We start from the raw sequence: 26,461 nt of genomic DNA on the forward strand, positions 1-26,461 counted from the left end.
TGAGACCAAAGAGCCACCACTCTTGGTTGCCTTAAGAACTTTTCAAGTATACGTTTTTTTACAGGTGAGATGTGTGTTAATCTAAAGTTTGACCACTTCATGTAAAAGTTCTAGGCAGAGGCCTTCAGTTGATGTAGATCCTTAAGTGTGTGTTGTTTCTTTACCTATAATGTCAGAATATAAACATAAAAAATAAAATATGTTTAATAAATTGTTAAATATTTTATGTGTTATTGTTGTGCCCAGGAAGCGACTAAAAATAGCGCAGGAGTGTCCCCGAGCTTTAAAGAACTCCTGTCCTACATTTCTCTTATAAAAGAGATCCACTTATAACAGCCGTGTGGGTTTTTGCACTGAAAAACATGTGACCGTTTTCTTTTCATCCCTTAAGCCCTGTTGGAACTGGATTAGTTTAGCTAGAGGAGGTCTGGTAAAGTAAATGATTGGGATTTGACTGGCTGATTCATACAGGGTGAAAGATCTGTGTAATTTCCCGCAGTTACCCCAAATAGCCTGATTCGAAACATCATTGCACGGCAATTCACGGCCACATTATGCAACAGGCACCTAAATGGCATATAGAATAGCATTAGACTAGTAAAGTGGGTTCATTCCATTTACTAAACGCAGCCCAACAAGACAGAAAACGCCCTGCCTTGCGAGAGGTGCTTTCCAGATTTTTCATTTTCCCTCTCTTTGCAATTTCAGAAGTCTTGTCATGAACTTGAGGATGAAGGAATTGAGTCAAATCAAGCCCCATTTTAGCTGTTAGCCTTGTCTTCAAAAAAAGAAAAGAAAAAATGGAGGCGCCATTACTGTGGTGCTATTACTGAGGGAGCTTTGAGTTCAGCTGGTTATAGAACATAATGCACTATGGAATTATTACACAGCGGACTTGTAAAAACTCCAGACATTGCGGATTCATACTGAATTAAATTCACTGCTTTCTGGCGAATGGGGAAGACGACTCTCCATGTTCAGGCTGAGTAGATTAGACGAAGCACAACAGAAACTCTAGTTAAATCTTTAATCAGCACATATTAAATTTAAAACTGAAAGTAGAACAACTACAATTAAATGCTAAACAGTGCTAAAAAAAAGCTAAAGTGTTCCTAAATGGTTTCTGTGTTATCCCAGGTGGTTGCTATGGTATCCCAAATGGTTGCTTGGGTGTTTCTATATGGTTGCAGTGGTGTTTCAGGTGGTTGCTAGGGTGTTGCTTGGTGGTTGGTATTGTATTTCTAAGTGGTTACTGTTGTATCCGAGGTGGTTGATAAGGTGTTGCTAGGTGGCTGCTATGGTATCCAAGGTGGTTGCTGGAGTATTGCTAGGTGGTTGCTATGGTATCAGAAAATCAGAAGAAAATATCGCAAAATCTTCAAATCATCACCCATCTAACCAAAAGTTAAACTCTTGGTAAATGTTTTTCAGTACTAGAAATAGCAAATTAGAGCCCATTTTGTTAGCACTAGCTTAGTAGGCTAATAATTTAGTTCATCACAAAACAGGTGAGACTATGTGTTTCTGTCGCTCCAACACCAGCCATTCAACTTCACTCACTCAGATTTGAGTCTTTATCCTTTAAACCTGTGGATGTCGACAATATGTTGTGTTACTCAGCTTGCTAAGCTAACGCTGACTCTACCAAAGGCAGTACAAAATGAAGATTACTCAACAGACAAAAAATGATTTGCTGCCTTAGATTTGAGTCTTTATCTTCTAAACATGTGTATATTGAACCTGTACTGTGGTTTATGGCACTGTTTAAGTCTGCTTGCTAAGCTAACGCTAGCCTCTAATGGTAACAAAGACAGTGTAATGGAACAACAATAGTGCAGATAATGGTTCAACACAAAAAATGATTCAGTGCCTCAGTTTTGAGTATTTATCATCAGAAATTGAATCAAAGAAGCTTCAGCGAGCCAGAATTGATCCTGTGTTAGGAAGCTTTTTTTTGGGCTATTTGCTAAGCTAACATTAGCCTCTGCTGCTAACAAGGTCAGTGGTGTGTAAGCTGGAGCATGTTAAGCAACTGCTAGCTGCTACTAGAACAGCTCTACACCTTATTTGACAGCTTACTAGATAGATATCTAATATTAATTTATCAGAATTTTAAATACCAGCCGTGTATTTATTTTAGATAACTACGTTTCAAACATTAGGTTTGCTGATTTAGTGCTTGCTCTCTGTAGCTGTGCAAAGTTAAGCTGCTCCGTAGAGCCCCCTGAATCATTTTTCTACTGAAGAGCTGAGCAAACCTGTTTTCAATGTGAATTTTACACTATAGTACTGCATTTGTTATCCAAGAGGATTTTAACCATTTAAAAAATCATGTTTTGAGTGCTCTAAAGCCTCAAAGAACCTAAATCTGTGTTTTCTTTCTAAGTTAATCTTGTTCTTGTGAGCCACAATATACATGTACATAGTATGTCCTGTGAACAACTTTCTAATGTCCAATTGACGTATTTGCAAGCATTAAACCCACACACACACACCCCCCGCCCCGGCGGGTAAAGTGGGTGGGCCTAATCTTGGGTAGCAGTTTCCTCACCAATCACAAGGATGATGTGGTTCCTTTACAGTCAGATTATCTCTTTTCAAGTCTGAGAGAGAAAGCTAACCACCAAGCGACAGCTACACTATCACACAACTGAGCTAGAATCAACATCAAATCGTCCACTAATCAGTTCAGCCGCCCATGCGTTCCCTGGGTGCAGACCTCTTTAAGGCGTCTCATTCAAAGCTGGAGAATGTTTTTAGTGAGGGGACACAGTGGGGTCTACACTGCGGTCAAATATTGAGCCTGGCTCACTCCCCACTTCACTCATTGTTGTGTTTAGTTCTGCTTCAATGGTGTTGCAGATTGGGAAGGTTGGATTGAGGATATGTCAATGCTCGTTAGAATATTAGGCCACGCCCAGACAGTTCTCATGTCTGATAAGCAGTTATTAAGCTTTGTTTTATTACATGTGGCTTGTTTTTTGTCTTCCAACTTTGCCGGATGTTTAATATAGCACTCAGTTTTAGTATCAAACAAACATTTTAAATATTTTACTCTGCGTTCCCTGAGACTTTAAACCCAAAAAGGTTCTTCACACTCACATATCTCTTAATGAAACATGGTTCTTCGGGGACCTAAAAGTGTTTTTCTATAGCATCGCTCAAAGAAGCCTTTTAGGCACCTTCTTTTTTAAGAGTGTAGATCTGGAAGGCTGCTGCTATCAGCTTTGATGCTTTTCTCTCAACACTGCTGTTAAGCCATTGGGAAAAGTGCACAGAAGCCCAGATTACTCCGGAGGGTTCTGGATCACTCTAGCAGGAGGTTCAAATGCAGCCCTGCGAGGGTTCAGTCCTGTTCAGTTCCACTCTAGCACACCTGATTCAACTCATTATACACCGCCTGTCAAAAGTAGATCTTCTTTTGTGTTCTTCTGAAGTTTGATGTTTTGCTGTTACTGTTTAATGAAGTGTGAACAAAAGCATGTGCCACTGCTTTGGGTGTATTGATCTTCAGCACTCCTAAATAATGATTTGACAGTCTTCTTTTCCAAACTGTTGTTAAAAGCACATATTGAAACCCTTCTGGTCCAAAAGTGGGTTGACAACATGAAAGATTTGAGTGCTAAAGAGTGTCATAAGCAAATTACTTTCTGTGTAGCGTTGTACTTTCTCGTGTTTAGGAACTATGAGATGTTTGAACTCTATGCTCCACCAGAGGGCAGTGTAGTGCTCTTACGATTTGGTCATCCAAAAAAGGACTAAACAAGAAAGGCTACTACAACCATCTAAAGGCTATCATACAGCAGACCAGAAGCTCCACACCTTACATACAGTACAAAATGCAACAATTGGAGAAAACTGATGATTAACATCGAACTGTAGTTAAATTTATACTCTATTCATATGAATTTAAGAGTACTTTCAAGATCATCTAGTTCAGGGGTTGCAACCCAAATGATAGGAAAAGCCATTTTGTCCTTTCAGTAAAAATCAGACCACCTTGGGAGCCACAACATTTAATGTCTATTTTACCATCTTGGCTGTAAATATGTCTCAGTATGTGCTGATGTACTAGTATAGGCTAAAAAACATTTTCTGTTGCAGATAAAACATATTAAACATATAAACAAAAATGTATAAAACGTATTAAACATGTAAACACAGACTTACTTTGCTGTGCTTTAAGCTTTAGCTCAGCTATAGCCGCTTCTCTCGCATCTCTGGCAGGAAATTTTCCTCAAAAGTAAAACAGTTTCTTGTAAAATGTCTCTCAATGTTCGACTTTTTACAAGGCTGAAGTCGCTTCTCATTCGCCAGCTTCTTGTTCGAATTTTTCTGTTCCACCTTAAATGGTGCCTGAGGAGCCAGAATGTAACTGCTGCACCATTTAAGGTGGAACTTTCAAATGAGAAGCTGGTGAACAAGAAACTGACTTCAGCTTTGTGACTTTTTAGTGTTTGCGAGTTTTTTGTTGCAGATTAAACGTATCAGGAAACCAGCTGGAGTGATTATAAATGCAAATAAGGCCATTCGTCTCCAAATTATCGATGTTTGTCTTAAATATTTCTCTTTGCCGTTTCGTTAGCTACAAGCTAGGCAAGATTGTTGTCTGCGCTGATCTTCAGGGTTAAAGGGTGAATTAGCAGTTCTACATTAACTCCAGAGTTTAAGACCATTTATTGTTAAACTGTGTTGAACAATCAGCAGAGCTTTATTTTACTGTAAAGGAGGATTATTTTATTTTTACCTAAACATCTAATTCTGCTGTGGAGCCACAACAGGACAGTAAAAGAGCCGCATGCGGCTCCGGAGCCACATGTTACCGACCCCAGATCTAGTGCATTTATCAGGTTTGGTATGAGTTAACCAATATTCTGTCTTAAAGGTGGTGCTGTCATGGGATGCCACCTCTGCAGTCAGTTCATGAAATTTCTGCCTTGTTAGATCTGTGCCTGTCAACTGTACGTGCTATTGTTGTGAAATGGAAGCATCTAAGAACAGTCTGATGGATGAATCTGGGTTTGGTGGATGCCAGGAGAACAATACCTACCAGAATACCTAGTGCCAGCAGTAGAGTTTGGCTGAGGAGGGATAATGAGCTGGGGCTGTTTTTCAGGGTTTGGACCCCTTAGTTTCAGTGAAGGGTGATGTTGATGCTACAACACACAGACATTTAAGACAGTTATACACGTCCAGCTTTGTGTCAGCAGTTTGGTGAAGAGTCTTTCCTGTTCCAGCATGACTGAGCCCCTGTGCACAAAGCAGCTCCATAAAGATGTGGTGTGACCAGTTTGGTGTGGAGGAACTCCACAGAGTCCTGATCTCAACAACACTGAACACCTTTGGGATGAACTAGAACAGAGATTGTGAGCCAGACCCTCTCGCCCAACATCAGTGTCTGACCTCACAAATGCTCTTTAGACTGAATGGACACAAATTCCCACAGACACTCTCCAAAATCTTGTAGAAGCTTCCCAGGAGAGTGGAAGTTGTTATAGTCGCAACTCCATATTTATACCTATGGATTTGAAATGGGAAGTCCAGCAAGCTCATAGATGTGATGGTCAGGTGTCCACATATATTTGGCCATATAATTTACAAATTTGTTAAAGAAAACATGCTTGTTTATAGATCATTTTAGAAGGCATGGTGTCTCCAAACTTTTAACGGATGATGTAGTTCTTGATAATTAGGAGTTGAGCTGAATCAGGTGTGTTATAGCAGGGAAACTGTAACTGATCCACTGGTCTAAAATGAATTACTTCAAGCCTGCACGGCACCGCCGGACTTCACTAATGAGCCCTCTTCCTTAACGAGGAACGGAGCCTAATTATTTAAATCAGAAGTTTGATCAGACCCTTGCAGACACTGAACCTCTTAAAGCAGCAAATGGAGTATCTCCGAACTGCATATCAGCGGGGGCACTGTGGAAAACCCCCCCTCCCGAGAACACCAGGCCATGCAAATTCCAGCACGGATCATAAAGCCAGAGCCCTGAGGGCACTGCTGGCTGCTGGAGGGTCATATTTTATTCAGTTAGTTATTTAGGGACCATCCAACAGAGACTGAAGGTGTGTTCTCAGTGGGAGATGCTTACATTACAGACGAAACAGATATTTAGTAAACACCATGTCCTGGTCAGTGGTGGGTACAGAATTCAGCTGCCAAACTTAAGTAACATAAAAATACCAAGAATTTCAGTAGAAGTTAAAGTCATTAATTAAAAATGGCACTTGAGTAAACATCAGTAGTATAAAGAATTAATTAGTATATTTGGCAAACCAGCTTTTCACATTAAAAAACACAAACAAACTGAAAGTTCGTGTAGGCTTGGGCAGTATACTGGTAAGAAGGCATACCGTGGTATTTAATGTCATTATTTAAAATTGATGATAATTTTCCAGAATTTTTATGTGTCAAACTTCCATTTCATGTCTGAACAGCCAAATAAACCATTCCACCCGTGTATATTTTGGGGGGGTCACTGAATGGTGGTGCTGATAATCTCAGAGAAAGTAAAAGCTACCCTACATGGACACGCCGGGTCACGTCATGTATCAGAGCGCCGCAGTAGGTTGCGTGCAGTGTGAGACCGATAAACTTTTTATTTAATTTAATGAAATACAATATTTACCATCATTAATCACGCTTGGCATCCCTGCAGAAAAAATCCGTACAAACCATTAAAAGTTTCTGCTTGTTCCTGGTGGTGTCCAGTAGTCGGTAATAGTGCTTAGTGTTTTCATCATGGGTTGATATCAAAGTAGTATTACTTATAGTAGTAGTATCAATGGACTAATGGTGTTCTGATTCCAGATGGTTTCCTAATGGGATCTAAAAGTGTTCTACAGGAAACTCGTGGTCTCTAATGGTAACCATTAAGCCAATTCCCATTAGAAAACAAATCCATCAGGATTTAATCTTAATGGTTTTAATGGACTTTTTTCAGCAGGTAGAGATCAGTTCCCTACCACACTACAAAGCATCTGGGAGATACTGTCCATTTTTAAGAAATTATTACCTGTAAATGTTTTTATAAGTGCTTACTAAACTAAAGGCAGGGCAGTGGCTATTGAGAATGAATACGTTCTATTTTAGTTATGGTCTATCAAATTCATTAATAAAGATCATTTCAACGTGGCTGGTTCTCTAAATGCTGTTTCCAGCTCATTTGTAAGCATTTAATAACTGTCAGGTATTGGTCATTAAAAATGAACAACTTATACTTTAGTTTTGGTTTTGCAGATTCAGTAATAAAGATCTTTTAAATGTGTTTTATCATTTGTACACAGCACTTGCATTTGCACTTGCACTGATCATAATCAGATTGCTGCAGTTATCTGATTATTAACATGGTCATGTAAACAGCACATTCTGATTTCTTAGATCGGCGTACGGTCTAGAAATCTGATTAAGAAATCAGATAAAGAGGCTGGATTTTAGCTCAGTGATCAGATTTCTCAGTGCTGTAACTCTTACTCTGATTTCTTTCGAATTTCTCAGTCTGTACATGTATAAAAACAGATAGCAGTACCAGAAATAAGTGAGCAGCATCACCGCGAGACGCAGCAAAACCCTTTTGGAGCAATGCTGAAACCAAAAACATGCTTGCCCAAATGAATATTCTTCATCTTCTAGATGATGTATGTTCATATTTTCAGGTAAAGTGGTGCGATGATTTAAAAAAAAAAAGCCACATCATGAAGTTTGAGTTTTACATTACGTTAACGTCGCATCTTCTTCTGTGAGTTTATTGGCTGGTTGTAAAGCAGAAATCTGATTACTGTCTGACTCATGTAGACCCAGAGTTTCCCCATTATCTGATTACTCAAATGCATGTAAACACGTTGATTGGATTACTGACAAAATCTAAATTTTCTGCAGTTATCGGATTATTAAGTGCATGTAAATACACTCACTGTGTCTAAGTAATTCGTAGACATTAGTAAGCGTCTTTAATAACCTCACTGATCATATGGATGGCTTTAGGCCATTTCTGCTAAACAAGTAATGTGAACGTGTAAAAGCTGATGAATGCTTTGTTCAGGGAGTTCAAGATCTTCAGATCACTTTATTTGCTTTTAAACACATTGTGCATTTATTACAGGCCTCAGCACTTTATTATTACACTTTGAAACACAGTGCTCTGATAATCACTGTACAGTAAGTTATGATTTCTGATAATCAGGACATGCAAACATATTCAGAACACTTAACAGGTGTGACCAATATGACCATTTACTAGAATTTACTACCATGTCTGGTCACTGTCAGTATTCTTTGATTAACATATCATTAAAAGACATCTCAAGTGTGCTTTCAACTGCAAGATTACTACTAATTAGCATGTAACTCAACAGACAACAAACACGTAATAACTAATTTACAGGAGGCCTTATTAACACACTGTATAAAAACATTTCTAACACATAACTACGTTTGCTTACAAATGATGTGTTCCTATTTACAATGTTAATATTAAATGCTTGCTAATGTTTTAAAAAGCAGACCTTAAAATTAAGTGTTACTGAAATATTTCCTGAAAAAAGAACCACCCCCCTCTCTCTCTCCTCCCCAATATACTTTATCCCCCATCAGTCTTTACCTGCTAATACCCAATTCAGCTGAAGCTGTTTAATCCTGCATCCCTCCTCTCTTTCTCTCTCTCTCTCTTTCTCGCTTTCTCTCGCTCTCTTACACTGCCAAAAATCCTCAGTTGAATCCTCGTGTACTCAAAAGGTTTGGCCACTTTTAAGACCCACACTCAAGGACCCTCACATCCAGCTCTAGTGTTGTTCCTGCACAGTTTCCCCACAAATTCTACACAATCCCTCAACTCACATTTAATTAGAGAGCTCAAATTGGCCTCTGGTAGTTGTGTGTGTGTTTACTGCAGATGAAATGCTTTTCTAAATGCTTGTGCGGTTTTATGGCAGCTTAATTGATATTAATGGGGCCTCTCTCTGCTCCGTTTAGGTAAAGTCCATCAAAACAGGCTCAGTCTTCTGGACCATCTGCTGCTGCCTCAGCTACTTCTACATGGTAAGTGTGGATGAGTGTATATGTGTTTGTGTGTGTGTGTGTGTGTGTGTGTGTGTGTGTGTGTGTGTGTGTGTGTGTGGTAAAGGGTGGTCTCTTTAGCTTTAATGTTTAAGAATAAAGATAACAGTTTTCTTATATATTGGTGTGCCTCAAGGGTATGTTCTGAGTCCCCTTTGGTTTCAGTTCTTTGTTATATATATCACAGGTTGGTTTATTTTTTATCATGATCCTCTCAAGTAAGGCAAGACATGAGAAGAGATTGGACCTTGCACTGACCTCTGCAGCACCACACATCCAGTGCAGTTCATAAATATTTGGACAGTGATCATTTCTGCCACAGTGTGGGCTGAGGACAAAGTCCCAAATGTCAAATTAGAGGGTTTTCTTGTTTATATTCACATTTTCGCAGATAATAGTGTGTCATATAGTGTCACAAACTGCAAAAGCACATCTGTTCGAGATGCTCAATGCAGTTTGGAGCAAGTGTCTGATTTTCGGTACTCTTCAATAGTCAGAGACCATCCTTCATTTGTGTAATTTTCAATCAAAATGGACATCTTTAAGTATAACTTATACTTATTATTAAATAAGTTATTTTTTAGCATCAGGAAAAAAATGATGCAAACTGTAATAGAAAATTACAGCCTCAAATCAACTACATAAAAATTTAGGTTTTGTTAGTATTTATTGTGTTCACCCTTTACCATTATTACAGCTTCCATTTTCTCTGCATATTTTAATCATTGTTAATCAGTTTTTTTCACTTATTTTGCTTTGACTTTCTCTTTCCTCATATAAATCAATTATCTCATATCTAATCTCCTCAGAAATATCTCCTGAAAATAAATATCTTATACTTAATGGCTGTTTTGACTAGAAATGAATATGGAAATAAATGACAGGTGGTTCTGACTTCCACACAGTACTGTAGGTATGCATTTAGCACAGTGCTAATTGGTGGGGTATACATTTCTATTACCTGTTTGCTCCAGTCTCAGCTGGTTTACTACATCTGCAGTGAGGGGGAAAATGGGCGAGATTTATATATTTATTTCTTTTTTAAGTTAAGCACTACTTGGATGGTAGTAGTTTTAAATGGAGAAGTGGGGAATGTAACTATTACCTTTGTTTCTCTGTGATTTTAGTCACGTTCAAGTGCAGCATGTTCATCATTTGTACGGACTGCCTGCTGCCGCACCAGTAGAGATTCTGATGCCTTTTAAAATCTATGAAACGAGCAGTAAAAATAACCCCAGATGATATTAATGCGGTGTGAATCAACATGCCGTCATATTCTGTGAAAAAGGAGTTTCTTAAATATTGAGGCTCAAAGAAGCGTTTACTCGTGTTCTCTGTGGCTAAAATCAAGCTGATGTACGGTGCGTCCTCAAGGGTACAACTCAGAGCACTGGAACATAAAAATGTTTTTTATGTGGTGATGCTGAGTTTTGACTGTGAATTTCCAGCCTAACGATGATGACAACGCTAATGACGCACTGCCTACACTGAAGACAGCGAGGCAGAAGCTTAGAGTAAATGGAAAAACAGCTAAATTAAATGTTTTGACATGTTTTCGACTCTTTTCTGGAGTAAAAGCAGGGCGTAAATCCAGCAGCTGCTCCCATCTCTGTCATATATGAAAAACAGATTTCAGACTTTTAACTGATCTTGGACTTTAGACTAAAACCCTTTTGCTTTGAGTGACTCTGTATCTTAATTATGTTTATTTTATTAAAACTAATGACTGGACTTTCCATTTTGTCACCACCGAAACAATCATAACACTGCAAAACTTTACCAAATATTTCAGTACTGACTGTTTCGGTAGTGACTGTTTTAAACCCTTTTGCATTAAGCGAATTTAGACCTTAATATTGTTTATTTTATTAAAATAAATGATTGTATATTCCATTTTGTCATTACCAAAACAATCACAACACTACAGAAACTTTACCAAATGTTTTAGTACTGACTGTTTCGGTAGTGACAAATTTAAGTCCTTCTGCGCTGAATGACCGTATATCTTAATTATGTTTATTTTATTGAAACTAATGACTGAACTTTCCATTCTGTCACTACCAAAACAATCATAACACTGCATGAAACTTTATCTGATGTTTCAGTAGTGACTGTTTCGGTGTGACAATTTTAGCTCATTTTGAGCTCAAAAACACAGCCAGTACATGACCAGCAAACGCAGCCCTGAACAGCTGTTCACACATAACATCATTATCATTATTTTTCATTAAACCACAAAAATGCACTTAATTTCAGAAAATATGAAAAATCTTAATGTTCCAGACTGATTTTCAGACTTTGGGACACATTTACTTCAAAACAATGGGATCTAACTGCTCACCATGTGGCCGTGAAGGACAGGGATGAAGCCTCACTTCCTGCTCTTAAATGCAGGGGTGTGGCTAAAATAAGGCTCCACCTACAAACTAAAACTCTGTGTGTTTCGGTAGTGACATGAAAACTTGTTGCATCGTTTTTCTAATGATAAATGTTAATCTTTCAGCTTCACTTTAAAATGAATTCCAAAAGATCTTTAAAAAATATTGGAAAAAAATGAAGTTTTATTTTCCTAAGTGTAAATTCAGGGGTTAGGGTTTGGGACAGACACCTCCCAATAGAAAGTACCCTATAAATGATGATTGTGTATGTATTTAGCTTATTACTATCTCTATTAATGCCTCCTGTTTATCAGCACATACTCCTTGTAAATATCGAAGCTCTGAATACTTCACTCCTTTTTAAATAGTTTTTTACTGTGGGAGCACAGTTTGAAGTAATTCAGTAGAATTAGCAGACCATCAACATTACAGACGTCCTGTGTTGAACTGGCACAGATGGAAATCCCGTCCCAGCAGTTTTGTAGATGTGTCAGAGCAGGAAAGCAGTGAGACGTACAGACCGTATGTTCTGTAGGACCTTCACTGAGAAGCTGCTGTTACCGTTACAAAAGACCATTTCAGCTCCTAAAGAAAACATCCAGACTTGCAGCAAATTACATCATTCCAGTTATTCTGAGCTCCAGTCCTTCAGCCTGACTGTGTAAAGTGGAGCTCCAGCGCTGCACTGGAGGCAGGGACGTGTAGGGAGCGTGCGAGGATGATTTAACGGATTAAAAACCGTGCAGAGAAAAGTGCCAGCAGCACCTGCTCCCGCCAGGAGAGAAAAGAGCCGTGTGTTAACACATCAGAGGCTTCTTCAGGCAGGAGAGTAATGCACACACGCTACTCAGTGTCACTCGCTTACAGGCCTTGCGTGTCCACATGTACACAGGCATTTTTCAAAACACAGCTTTTTCTTGGCGTTTTGCCCTTTTGTCCTCATGCAAACTGCATTTTATAATAATAATAATAATAATAATAATAATAATAATCGTTATTTATAGAACACTTTTCCTGCCAGTGGCAGCTCAAAGTGCTTTACAGACAAGTCGTCCCTTTGGAATTATAAGGTTCTGTCTGACAATTTTTGAACAAATAGTTTTTCACGTATTTATATTCTGTGACAACTTTTTAACATTATGTGAGGTGTTTTTTAAGTTCTATGCATTTTTGGACTCTTTATCTAGAAAACAAAAAGGTTCTGTCTCCAAAGTCAACCTCTAACTTAGCTCTATGAGTTCTAGTTCCAATTTTGCCAGTCAATCAGAACTTTGAATACACACAAGAGGACCGATCAGGTTCTGCTTCTTCATCATGTCGCCGCTCTGCTCAGTGACTGCAGGAGAGGTTTATTAAACTTTATGAAACATGTTGCTGAAACTCTGCCTGCCTTCTTAAAGTTCTTTAAACAGTCTTCAATTTTATAAATACTAAGCCTTAAAGTTCATTAAATAGTAAACATTTGAACTGATGGGTCTTAATTACAACACAAAGATTAATTTCATTCATTTCAAAATCTGATTGGCTGAGTCAAATTAGAAGCCGTTGTGAAATCTATGATATACGCACACCTATGACGCCTCACAGCGACTGAATTGTGTATCACTGCACCACATCACGACAAACCCTTCTGCTAATAATTCTGTTAATGGAATAATCTTTGACTCTATGGCTGATCGCATGGACCACCGAGTGTACTGATGAAGTAAGAACCCGTTTCTGTTTAAACTGAGGGGCTGAAAACTTATGTTCTTAACTAGAACTGGACTGGTCAGCTAGCTAACAGGCTAAAAGAGAGCAAACAGCCTAAACAGCTCCATCATTAATATCACAGGCTTGGATTAAAGTGTGTACAGTATGATTTACTGTGAAACTGCAGTATAAAAGTCTAAAAATGACCCCTTAAATAGTGTTCTAGCTGTGAAAGTTTAGAAATTCTAGCCTCTACGGCCAAACAGTGCATCATGTATCGGGTGTGGATGTGTCTGAGTCCCAAATGACCATTTCTTAGCTGTATTATTCGCTGTTGAGCTGCAGGATCCAGTATTTAAATCCTATGTAGTGGACTATGTAGGGAGCAGGGAGTGGTTTGACATTCAGCCCCTGCATGAGAAGAGGGCGTCACTAGATTGGTGCTAAATAAGACTCGTGGTGGAGATTTGGTGACCAAAAAGTACTTATAAAGTGGAGGCTGGACCAAACGTTCTTTTCATTCAGCTGTCCATGGTTGTGTGGCAACGATATCAAACTTTAAAGGAACTACACTTCTTTACGGAATACTTATGTTGATTATAATTAATAATAAATTTAATTATTTTCTGAAAAGTGGTGCATTTCATCATATTTTAGGTTGGCTGCTGTTTTTATAAAAGCAATAAGCCACTTGAGGCCCTGCGTTACAGCGATTTTATCCCAGGGAAGTGAGTTTTACTCAGCTTTGTGTCGTGCCTAAGAACACCTTTACCCGTGGTAAAATCGCAGCAACACAAGGCCTCTCATAGCTTATAGCTTTAATATCTGACACTCAGCCTTCTTGATAATCAGAAGGAATGGAAATGTGTGATGTCAAGTTGTCAGCATAGCCGTGAAAATTTGTATTATGCTTTCTAATGAAGGTCACTGAAAATGGACCAAGCTCCTTCCACGGATATTCGGAAGAGATTTTGGCTCTTTTGGCATTATCTCCTCTGTTTATATGAGCCAGTTTTGTGCTGCGGTGGACGTAGCCAAATTAGCACTAGTTTTAACATTGCTAACAGGACTTGTTACATGTTACTCTTACACTATATTGAAGAGTAGAGTCGCTATGGAGGTCACTGCTAAATCCGGCTCTCCCATGACGCAGACCCCACCATCAGCATCACCAGCTTTCTTTGAAAACGAAGTGGTTGTTGAAGAACGGCGAGACAATTATCATTTGTCAAGGACACGGCTGTTGCCGCTGAGTGAGCGGCTTCATCTGCACGTTGAAGGGCAGACGACTGTAATGACATCGTCTGTCAGCGTTGTCAAAAAATTTGCCTGCACGCTCTGCTGTTTAGCAGACGAGGGGAGATTACACAGGACGACAAACGCCTCTGGATTGTCGAGAGAGGTGGTTTTGACAATTGTAAGGCACGTATGTGAAGCAATTACATTAAACTACGTTATGTGTTGGCAAGATCTCGACAGGGTGTTTTTCAGTCAATCAATCAACCTTTATTTAACCTCAGAGAACACTGAGAGGGAACCTCATTTACAGGGTTGCCGAGTTAACACAGGGAAAAGGGATTGATAATGTGTAGGAACACATCAAATAATCAAAGTAAATTTAATAATAAAAATGACTCAAATCAGGTAAAAAAATAAAAATAAAATAATAATAATAATAATAAAATAATAAAAATAAATTATATATATATATATATATATATATATATATAACAATAATTAAAGCGTGACTAAAATGTAAAAGTTAATGAAATCAAAGGTAGATAAATAAAAGGAAAGGAGGATAAGATCGAGTAAAAAAATAAAACTGAATTAAAATGACAATAATAATAAAATAACAAAATAATAATTAAAATAAGAATATGAAGAATAATAAATAAACAAATAAATAAATGGGGGGATTAAAAAAATAATAAAATAAATCATGAAAAAAGACAATAATAGTAAAAAACTGGTGAAACAGTTGCAGGCAGAGAGTGGACAGAATCCTGTGTGGACAGGATTTTAAACCACACCAGTGTACATGTGGACAATGAGTATCTCCATGATTACTGTGCTTTTAGTCTAAACTCGTCACAACATTTTAAAGACCACATGTTCCCACGTCTGTGAAGATTACATGGGTTTTTTTTTTACCAGAGATGGATCGTGGTCTCTCGAGACCCCTGGGCACAAGCTTCCTTGGAGACCCCCACATCCCAGCCTGTGCTGTGCTGAGCGGTACATAAGGCCTTCTAACCAAGCTTTTGTTCCGTGTCCAAACCTTTCACTGGAATTGTATTTTCTCTCTCTCTCTGTCTCTCTTTCTCTCTGTCTCTCTTTCTCTCTGACTCTCTTTCTCTCTGTCTCTCTCTCTCTCTCTCTCTCTCTGTGCAGTGTAGCTGTATTTGAGAGATTTGTGTACAGAGGCAGCTGGTAGAAGGTCTCCTGCTGAGACTGTAAAAGCAATCGATTCAGAGAACAAGCAGTGATACTGTACATCTAATCACTCCATCACTTTAACTCTCTCTCTGTCTGTCTCTCTCTCTCTCTCTGTTCTGAGAAGAATTAAACCCGTTCTGTAGTGAGCAGAGCTTTTATCATGCTAGCTAAGACAACAGCTAACTCTAACTAGCTCCCCTCTCCTAGTTAGCAGCACTGTGTAGCATTAATCAGTTGTTGGATAGTTTGACATTTGGCGTTTATTGAATGCTGCTTTGAAAATCGTGCAGTGTTCACCTATTTGGTGCTCAAGTGAGCAAACTGAACTTTTTATTTTTTTAATTTTGCAATGACCCTCATAGAAAAACCAGCATAGACCAGCATGGCTGGTTACCAGTAAAACCAGCATATGAAGACCAGCATAGACCAGATTTTTGATTGGTAGTTCTTTGTGTGGTTTGGTAGTTCTTGGTATGGTTTGGTAGTTCTTAGTATGATTGGTAGTTCTTTGTGTGGTTTGGTAGTTGTTGGTGTGGTTTGGTAGTTCTTTGTGTGGTTTGGTAGTGGTTGGTATGGTTTGGTAGTTCTTAGTATGATTGGTAGCTCTTTGTGTGGTTTGGTAGTTGCTAGTGTGGTTTGGTAGTTCTTTGTGTGGTTTGGTAGTTGTTGGTGTGGTTTGGTAGTTCTTTGTGTGGTTTGGTAGTGGTTGGTATGGTTTGGTAGTTCTTAGTATGATTGGTAGTTCTTTGTGTGGTTTGGTAGTTCTTGGTATGATTCAGCAGGTTTTGTTATGGTTGTTGCTGTTTTTGGCCTGGTTTGGTAGTTCTTGGTAGTTTTTGGTGTGGTTTGATAGTTCTTACTATGATTGGTAGTTCTTTGTGTGGTTTAGTAGTTTTTGGTGTGGTTTGGTAGTTCTTGGTATGATTCAGCAGGTTTTGTTATGGTTGTTGCTGTTTTTGGCATGGTTTGGTAGTTTTTGGTGTGATTTGGTAGTTCTTTGTATGGGTTAGTAGTTTTTGATATGGTTGTTGCTGTTCTTGGTGTGGTTTGGTAGTTCTTGCTGTAGGCTGTCCCATAGTTTTCATTGTAAAAAATTAATTGTTTAGATTAAGTGATGCATGTACTAAATAATTTATAGTCAATTACAAAAAAAAAAACATGCATAGCATCTCGAATATGTAGCTATATAATCACAATACTGATATTTTCTTTATATCATACAGCCATGTTCTCTCTCTCTCTCTCTCTCTCTCTCTCTCTCTCTGTATGAATGATAGTATTCTCTCCAGCCCAGTATTTTCTCAGTGTTCTTTCTGATGTGATTGGTGTGTGTGTGAATCTTTTAAAAGCTCATATTGATCTTGATTCCACTCTGTTTTCTTCAAAAGGCTGCGGCAGAACCGGTCAGATCATTTCCCCTCATATTCACCAGAAAACAGTCTGTTTGCCTTTCATATCCTACAGAGCGCTCTTCGGGGAGCGGAGGAGTTGCTGTTGGTTTAGCTGATGTCTGTGGGCTGCTTTTAATAGCCAACATGAATGTTTGTCTTTCCAACAGGGAAATTAAATATGAATGTTTACTCCACCTTTAAGATATGAGGTCTGTTTCACTGTAAATGTCTGTACTGAGCTGTATCAGTAACCAGTGTCCAGTGTTGGGGTAACACAGTGGTAAGTAGTGTGTTACAGTAATCTTATTACTTTCTCCTGTAGACAGTAGTGTAATGCATTACAGCTTAAATTCTTTTAATCACGTTAGAGTTAATGACGCACTAAGCAGTATGCTACGTAGGCTGTCAGTCTCTAATGAGATTAGTAAAGATGTCATGACTACTCAATTAAAATCAGGTACTTGATAAAAATAATAATCGTTTCTCAGTGACTCAGATTAGCGATTAGTACACAGGCCATTATAAAGCTGTGTTTTGTGGTCTGAATGTCTGCCAGAGGGGGCACTACTGGGACGCAAGTTACATTTATGAAAACCACAGAAAAGGGGAAACCTACACCAGTAGGATCTCACTAATGTTTGTAAAAACAATTCATGCATATGAAGTAAAATGAATGTTTGCTGTTATAAATGGTGATAGGACCTAGCAGACTCCTCCAATAATGTTCATTATAAGGCTGCTAAATTATTTACTGAAAGATTCACTGTCAAACTGAATGATAGAAAGTTGTGTTGTATGTTAATTGACCTTCAGGTGTCAGTGTTTAAACTGGGACTCCTGTAAGAAGTATTATATTCATTGTAGGAAGTGAACATACACCACAGTTAGCACACGTGCTGACACAACACTGAAAACCCCATAGAGGAGCTGAATTGTAGCTGTAATCAGATTAAAAAAGAAAATATTTACATTGTTAATAATAGAGACAGTAAACATTAGTCAACATCACTGTTGCAGGAAGTAAATGTGGCAGATTTAGCCAAATGCCTTTTTTTTTATCTGCAAGATTTACAAAGTGAAGATTTAAGCATTAAACACTGGTATAGAATGATATGCATATATTATAATCGTATAACTACATGTTTTAGTTTATATGGCTTCCTAATTTACTTCTTTTTTTCAATATCATGTTTTGGGTCCCCTAAAAAGTGTGAAGTTTGATAAGTCATATGTTTTAAAGTGTCGACACTAGATGTCTGAAACTTGCACTGATTATGCATCAATTTAATGTGTTTCGCATCCACAACAGAAAGCACAGAGATGTGTTTGCTGTTTTATGCATTGCTGAAAAGTGAGGAAATCAAATATTTTATTGTACACTGGAACTGAAAACGGTTTTCTGAAATCTGATGTTTTGGGGTAGATTTACCCTGTAAATTTAATGTAATGTAAAATTGGTAACATAATGAATTAAACATACATTTACGTTTTGTTATTCCTGCAAAAGAAGACTGCACACAATAACTTTTCATCAAATTCAAATTCTAATAAAATATCTAACACTAACGTGGTATGTACTGAAAGTCTACAATCTGCAGTTTACACACAATTTCTACACCATTTTCAATAAGCTGTGAGTCACAAAGATCACTGGCAATAACTGCAACATCTACCTGCTGTTTTGTTGCTTTTCTGTGGGTAATTGCAGAGTATCGAGTTTGTCTGACGAGTTTGTTTCTGTAGATTGATTTTGGCTCCACATTGCAGTGTCTTTAAGTTTGTGTTGGAAATAGAGTTATTCTGTGGAGTAAGTCTGATGGGTGTTCATGACTATGAAGGTATTTACACCGATCAGGCATGACATTATGAGCACCTCCTTGTTTCTACGCTCATTGTCCATTTTATCAGCTCCACTTACTATATAGGTGCACTTTGTAGTTCTACAGTTACAGACTGTAGTCCATCTGTTTCTCTGATACTTTGTTAGCCCCCTTTTACCCTGTTCTTCAGTGGTCAGGACCCCCATGGACCCTCACAGAGCAGGTACTATTTGGGTGGTGGATCATTCTCAGCACTGCAGTAATACTGACGTGGTGGTGGTGGTGGTGGTGTGTTAGTGTGTGCTGTGCTGGTCTGAGTGGATCAGACACAGCAGTGCTGCTGGAGTTTTTAAACACCTCAGTGTCACTGCTGGACTGAGAATAGTCCACCAACCAAAAACATTCAGCCAACCAGCGTCCTGTGACCACTGATGAAGGACTAGAGGATGACCAACACAAACTGTGCAGCAGCAGATGAGCTATCGTCTCTGACTTAACATCTACAAGGGGGACTGACAAGGTAGGAGAGTCTAATAGAGTGGACAGTGAGTGGACACAGTGTGTAAAAACTCCAGCAGCACTGATCCACTCGTACCAGCACAACACACACTAACACACCACCACCACATCAGTGTGACTGCAGCACTGTGTTACTGCATATATATGTGTGTGTTATATTTATTTATTAGTATATTTATTTATTTATTCTAATGTTTTGAGAGGCTTGTCAGTGTTAGCTATGTTTTGATGATATTTCATTGCAATGCCAACTTCCTTAACAAACCATATTATTTTTCGGACAGTGTTTGGCAACCTTGCTGCTTATTTGCATGTGCCTGTTTAACCAATGCAAACGAGGCCATCACATACAATCAACTACTGGTTCTTGAACAATGAGCCACAATTGATTTTTGCCATAAATCTGTGAGCATGAGTTTAACAAACTACATTTTAAAACAAAACTGTCATTTGAGGATAGGAGCAGTGAAGGTGCTCTTTGCTGCGAGGTTTATTTCGAAGCAAGGCACTGAGTGGTTATACGGAAACAGTGCAACAGAGTGGGTTATTTGGCTCAAACAGTGCAAGGACAGAAACAAAGGAAAAATCTACCTGATATTTGGCAGCAAAGTAACAGTAGATTGCTATTGTCTTGCTAACATTTCTATAGTTATTTACTTGCTAATGCTGTATATAGAGACATATACTACTAGATCTACACTCCCCAAACACTTTATTAAAAACATCTGTGCACCTTTACACTCATTCATACAATTATCTAAATCAGCCAGTTGTGCATAGAATTATGCAGATTCGGGCAGCAGCTTCAGGTAATGTTCACATCAACCATCAGAATGGGGGACAAATGTGATTTTAGTTATTTTGTCCGCAGCATGATTGTTTGTCTCAGACCAGGCTGGTTTGAGTATTTCTGTAACTGCTGATCTCCTGGGATTTTTATTATGCACAGCAGTCTCTAGAGTGACTCAGAATGGATCAATAAAGAAAAAAACATTCAGTGAGCGGCAGTTCTGCGAACAGAAATGCCTTGTTGATGAAAGGGGTCAGCAGAGAACAGACAGACTGGTTCAAGCTGACAGAAAGGCTACGGTAACTCGAGAACCACTCTGTACAATCATAGGAGAAAAGCATCTAAGAATGCACAACACGTCGAACTTTGAGGTGGATGGGCTACAACAGCAGAAGAGCACATCATGTTCCATTTCTGCCAGCCAAGAACAGAAAGCTGAGGCTGCGATGGACACAGGCTCACCAAAACTGGACAGTTGAAGACTGGAAAAGCATAGCCTGGTCTGATGGATCTCGATTTCCGTTGAGGCTTACAGATGGTGAGGTCAGAATTTGACTGCAACAAAATGAATTCATTGTATTGCAGCAGAAAAGTGAAGCTGAAAAATCTGTTAACATGATTCTGCTTCGATCGGGTGCCACTGCTCGCCAGCCCTCTGGACCGGGTTACCAACATTGAGCCTCCTGCTGTACAACGCCGTGCAAACCTCACCCTCACAACCTGACCCCACTGATGCTGACCCCACTGACCTCACCCTCAGAACCTGACCCCACTGATACTGACCCCACTGATACTACTGCTGTTGCTACATGAACTATTCAAAATTATTCACTTGAACCAATCAATCATTCAAACTAATTCAAATTAATCAATCACCCATTGACTGTGTTTTTCCTCTCTTTCTTTTGCCGAGTTGAACAGCTGCCCATCCTGCTGCTGATGCTGCTGCCTCTGCTGCCTTGATCGGGTGCCACTGCTCACCGTGCAAACCTCACCCCCACAACCTGACCCCACTGATGCTGCTGCTGCAGCATGAACTGAACTATTCAAATTAATTGTTTCCTTCACGTTTTACCCTGTTTTTGTACTATAATACTTTATGCTAACAATGTTTGCTATCCGGTGTCGACCAGAGGAGGATGGGTTCCCCTTCTGAGTCTTGGTTCCTCTCAAGGTTTCTTCCTGTTTCTCTTAGGGAGTTTTTCCTTGCCACTGTCACCACTGGCGACGCTCATGAGGGCTTGGACCCAGATTTCTTTCTGTAATGCTGATTTCCTTGTAAAGCTGCTTTGTGACAACACCTGTTGTAAAAAGCGCTATATAAATAAACTTTACTTACTTGCTTACTTACTACTTACTATGAACCACAATCTCAAATAATTTTTTCCAACATTTTGTTAAATCAAAGCCATGAAGAATTCAGGCTGTTTTAAAAGCAACAGGAGGCCCCACCTAGCATTAGTAATTAGTATAGTGTTCCTAGAGCTCGGTGAGTGTTGTGGGGCACTTGTGAGCTGGTGGGGTCATAAAGCATGGAGACAGGAGCCAGGTGGTAGGGACCAAAAAAAAGGAAACCCAACTGGACGATTTATTTACAGGTTCAACAACAAGGGGATAAAGTATTTGGTAGAGAGGAAGGAAACAAGGAAAAAGGTACCTTTGAAAGATGGTCAAGGAAGACAGCAGGGAGGTCTTAATGGGGAGGCATTGGGAGAAAAATAGCAAAGTACATCCAACCTTCTCTGTTGAGTGGTCCTTAGTTGTCCTGAGAGGCAGAGAGAGAGAGCAGAGGGAGAACAAAACACAGAAGCCACAAGGGAGGAGCACAGGCTTAGGAACATTCTCAATCACCCATCTGTGAGGTGAGGTGGCATTTTATAGATGCCAAAGGCTGCAGTGTGATTGGAAACCAGTGTGAGCCATCAGATGCTGCTAGCCATGGCCACTGAGTCCGCCCTGCTTTTAGGCTACACTGTTTTTGCTGTCCAGAAAAAAGTGGTGCTGAACTTGGTGGGTCAGTGTTTCTCAGCACTTCGGACAACGATATGCTGACTGGTGCGTTGGCAGTTTAATGTAGTCCCAAGGCAGTGGGCCTGCACTGTGAGATAAACTCCGCCTGGTCTGAAACACGATCAGGAGGCCAAAAATCTGAGTCTGCGCCCCTCACACACGACTCGACTCTCTCTCCAACTGTGAACTCCAATTGACCCGAAAATCTGCAGACTAGAGCCGACCAGCTCAGACTCAGACTGAGAATCGGGGCTAAAACAGGGGTAAAAAGTCATGCAGTGTAACCCCGGCTTTAATGGCATATTAAAAATTCTAGGTAGAAAGCACTGTTCACAAAGAGTTTCTCTTTTTGTCTAAAATCTTACTTTTTTAGGAGTTGTTGAATGTTTTTCATAATGGGACATTTGTTGCTTAAATCTTCATTTGATGGAACAAATTTGTCACTTCTAACAGACACGAACTCTGTCCAAAAACCCAAACACTTAACTAGTGTTAGCTGGCTAATGTTAAACGGTATTGCCATAAAGAATTTCTGTATTGTGCAGGTACCAACAAAGTGATGGTAACTATCATCTTGCTAATGTTTATTGAAAGAATTACTGGCTAGATATGTTAGCTAGCTAGCTATTACTTGAGGTGTAGTGTTGAGCTAACATTAGTAACAGCTGTATTGACATGACGAATTTCGGTATCTTGCATTCAGCAGCAAAGTGACAAGAAACTAGTTATTAACTTAATAACATTTATCTGATAAGTTACTAGCTAGGTGTGCTAACTAGCTTTCTAGCTAGTAAATACAATGCAGTTTTTAGCTGACATTAGTTGGGTAACCATGAACTGTATTGCCATAAATAATTTCCATATTTTGCAGTCGGCAGCAAAGTGATAATAGATATCTATCATCTTGCCATGTTTTATGTACTATATTTATGATTTATTATCTGTGTATGTGCTATAGGATATCTATCTATCTATCTATCTATATATATATAATATGATATATATCGATATGCTAACTAATAGCTAGCTGATGCAGCATAGTTTTTAGCATGTCTGACTGGGCTAACTAGTGTTACTTTGTTTTTGCCAAGATTCAGTATTATTTATATGTGCAATTTATAATAAACTAGCAACTATTTGATGTAATTAATAGCTTAATTCAACTCAGCGAACACTAAACGCAGTAATTAAATGCATGAGGGCTAAATATATAAGTGCAACAGAAACCCCTGAAGAAACTTCCCCAAACTTTGCTGCCCCACTTCCACATAAAATCAGGCACCCATGCAAACAGGCTTCATCAGCGCATTTGCTAAAAGCACATAAAGTACAAATCTGAGAGTTTGAGATGGAAAGAACCACAAGATGTACTTCACAGAAAACAGTTTTCACACAGTGGAGAAAAATCCTTTTAGATGTATTTAAGCTCAGGACGTTTGATGGTCAGCAGGAAGTGCAAGAAACTTTCCAGCACCACAAATTGGTCAAAAATGGTTCATTATAAAAGGAGCCAAATTCAGCCTGAAGCTTGTTTCAATGAGAATATCTTTATTTCAAATATGAGCAATAATTTTGTCCATCAGAATATTTATCTGCCCACCCTCAGTGTCAGCTGCTGGTCTGATTCTTGTCTCTGTTGTGTGTGTTTAGGTCTCAGCGTGGGGAGGATACGTCTTCATCATCAATCTGATTCCTCTTCATGTGTTTGTGCTGCTGCTGATGCAACGATTCAGTAAGAGAGTCTACATCGGTGAGTCCCCCTCCCTCACCCCTCCCTTTCCAAGCGTGTATTAGAACTCACGACGACCATCGTGAAGATGTCCCTTTCGGGCTACTGTTTTAAATCTTACACACTACGCTGTGTTGAAAGCATTATATTGAATATACTACGCTGTGTGAAACACATAACACTATGCTAACACAACACTGTGCAGAAAACACTTCACTGAAAACACTATACTGTACAGAAAACACTCCACTCAAAACACTACAGTGTGCAGAAAACACTACAGTGTGTGGAAAACACTACACTGAAAACACTACACTGTACAGAAAACACTACAGTGTGTGGAAAACACTACACTGAAAACACTACACTGTACAGAAAACACTCCACTCAAAACACTACACTGTGCAGAAAACACTTCACTGAAAACACTATACTGTACAGAAAACACTCCACTCAAAACACTACAGTGTGCAGAAAAAACTACAGTGTGCAGAGAACACTACACTGAAAACACTACAGTGTGCAGATAACACTACAGTGAAAACACTACAGTGAAAACACTACACTGTGCAGAAAACACTACACTGAAAACACTACAGTGTGCAGAAAAAACTACAGTGTGCAGAGAACACTACACTGAAAACACTACAGTGTGCAGAGAACACTACACTGAAAACACTACAGTGTGCAGAGAACACTACACTGAAAACACTACAGTGTGCAGAGAACACTACACTGAAAACACTACAGTGTGCAGAAAAAACTACAGTGTGCAGAGAACACTACACTGAAAACACTACAGTGTGCAGAGAACACTACACTGAAACACTACACTGTACAGAAAACACTACACTGAAAACACTACAGTGAAAACACTACAGTGAAAACACTACAGTGAAAACACTACAGTGTGCAGATAACACTACAGTGAAAACACTACAGTGAAAACACTACACTGAAAACACTACACTGAAAACACCACACTGTGCAGAAAACACTACACTCAAAACACTACACTGTGCAAAAAACACTACACTGAAAACACTACACTGTGCAGAAACACTACACTGAAAACACTACACTGAAAACACTACACTGTGCAGAAACACTACACTGAAAACACTACACTGTCCAGAAAACAGTACTGTCCAGAAAACACTACACTCAAAACACAACACTGTGCAGAAAACACTGCACTGAGGCACTGCATAATTGATACAGAACAAAGCACAGCTATAGAATGTGTTGCAGTGAGAGTGACGATAAAGTTCATTTTTCACTCTTCAGATAAATTTAATGGAATGAAACTTATTTACCCCATTTAATACCAGCTAGCTAACTCTTCACAAACTCAGTTTTTCAGGTAAAAGATATGATGTGAAAAAGACTAGGCTAGTAATGTTAGCTTAGCATGCCATTAACATTTGTTCACTTTTCCAGAAAACTTTAGACTGACTGCTTTTCTCTGTGTACACTTAAGCCACATGTGATTTTCTAAGTTTTTTGCCTCCACTGTGCATTGTGCTGGGCTGTTTACCTTCATTACAAAAACAATGGTTTTGATTTTTAGGTGGTCTGGTGTGTGGTGGCCTTGAGAGCCCAGAGCTGTAGCAGACTGATCATTAGCAGCTGCTAAAGATATTTGGCTAGAACAGCCAGAAGACGTGTAATTTACTCCAGGTCTGAGGCGCCCGGGAGAACATGTCATTAACATTGCATTAACGTTGGGACAGCGCTATTGAAGGCTCGGGGAGGCAGAGGAGATCGATCGCTTTGGGTTCCACATCATTCGCTCTTAACTGTGTGTATAACTCACCTTGTACAATAGCGCTCTCCAAGGCCCTGGAAAATGAATAGCTCTTCTTGAGGAAGGCAGGAGGGCCGTCATTATGTGTTCAGTCTTTCAGTTCTTCTGTCCCAGTGGGGCCAGGCCCACCAGCATGATCATTCATCCGGACGCCAGCTTGCGCCCCGAAATCTCAAACTGAGTGCAGAGCCTTTAAATAGTTCAGCAAAAAAAAAATCGAATTTACGCAAATTTCACTCCTACGCCCAAATGTAGTCAGTCAGCCAGGATGTGTTTGGTGTCTGAAGTTTGTTGGGTTAGTTTTAGCACTGGAGCTACGAGGCTAATGTAGCTAACAAGTATGGGAAGCTTATGCCCCACCAGTTAGCATGATGCTAACTGAATGTATAAAGCCTCAAACCATGTAAAGCTGTTCAGAATATCTAAAAGACTTGATTGTGTGGTTTCTGACACAGAATGAGGGGCTCACACTGTACATGTTTTTGGCGGAGGGACCCTGTTCTTTCCTGTTGTTTTCTGGTGGGAGAGATGTTTTATGCTAACTGGGCGCCTTGCTTATTTTGTGCACTTTGTGGCTGTGAAGTTTGCAGAACACCAGGTATTCTGAGTTGACTTAATGTGGTCAAGTAGCCTACATCATCAGCATTTTTCTTCTTGTGTAACAAATGAGATCAAAGTTAAGGCAGGCCTTCACTAGCCACGTTTACATGGAACCTTATACTCCATTAATAATCCAACAAATAGGTCAATCGGAATAGAATACATCCATGTAAACACCTCAATCAGAATAGACTAGTCTGATTGAGGACATTCGGAATACAGTTTC

At 39.2% G+C, this 26,461-nt stretch overlaps 1 protein-coding gene across 1 annotated transcript in view; it reads left to right on the plus strand.

Annotated features, from left to right (window-relative positions):
• Positions 1-8,976: 8,976 nt before the first annotated feature.
• LOC118803014 (dolichyl-diphosphooligosaccharide--protein glycosyltransferase subunit STT3B-like) overlaps positions 8,977-26,461 on the plus strand; it is a gene marked incomplete at its 5' end in the record, with an annotated part of 47,211 nt that continues 29,726 nt past the window's right edge. The window contains 2 exons of the mRNA XM_036563510.1: positions 8,977-9,042; positions 23,750-23,849. Coding sequence (XP_036419403.1) covers positions 8,977-9,042; positions 23,750-23,849 — 166 coding nt within the window. The remainder of the gene's footprint in view (positions 9,043-23,749; positions 23,850-26,461) is intronic.

Source organism: Colossoma macropomum, unplaced genomic scaffold (assembly GCF_904425465.1).
Source record: "Colossoma macropomum unplaced genomic scaffold, Colossoma_macropomum, whole genome shotgun sequence".
In the NCBI taxonomy this organism is placed as follows: Eukaryota; Metazoa; Chordata; class Actinopteri; order Characiformes; family Serrasalmidae; genus Colossoma; species Colossoma macropomum.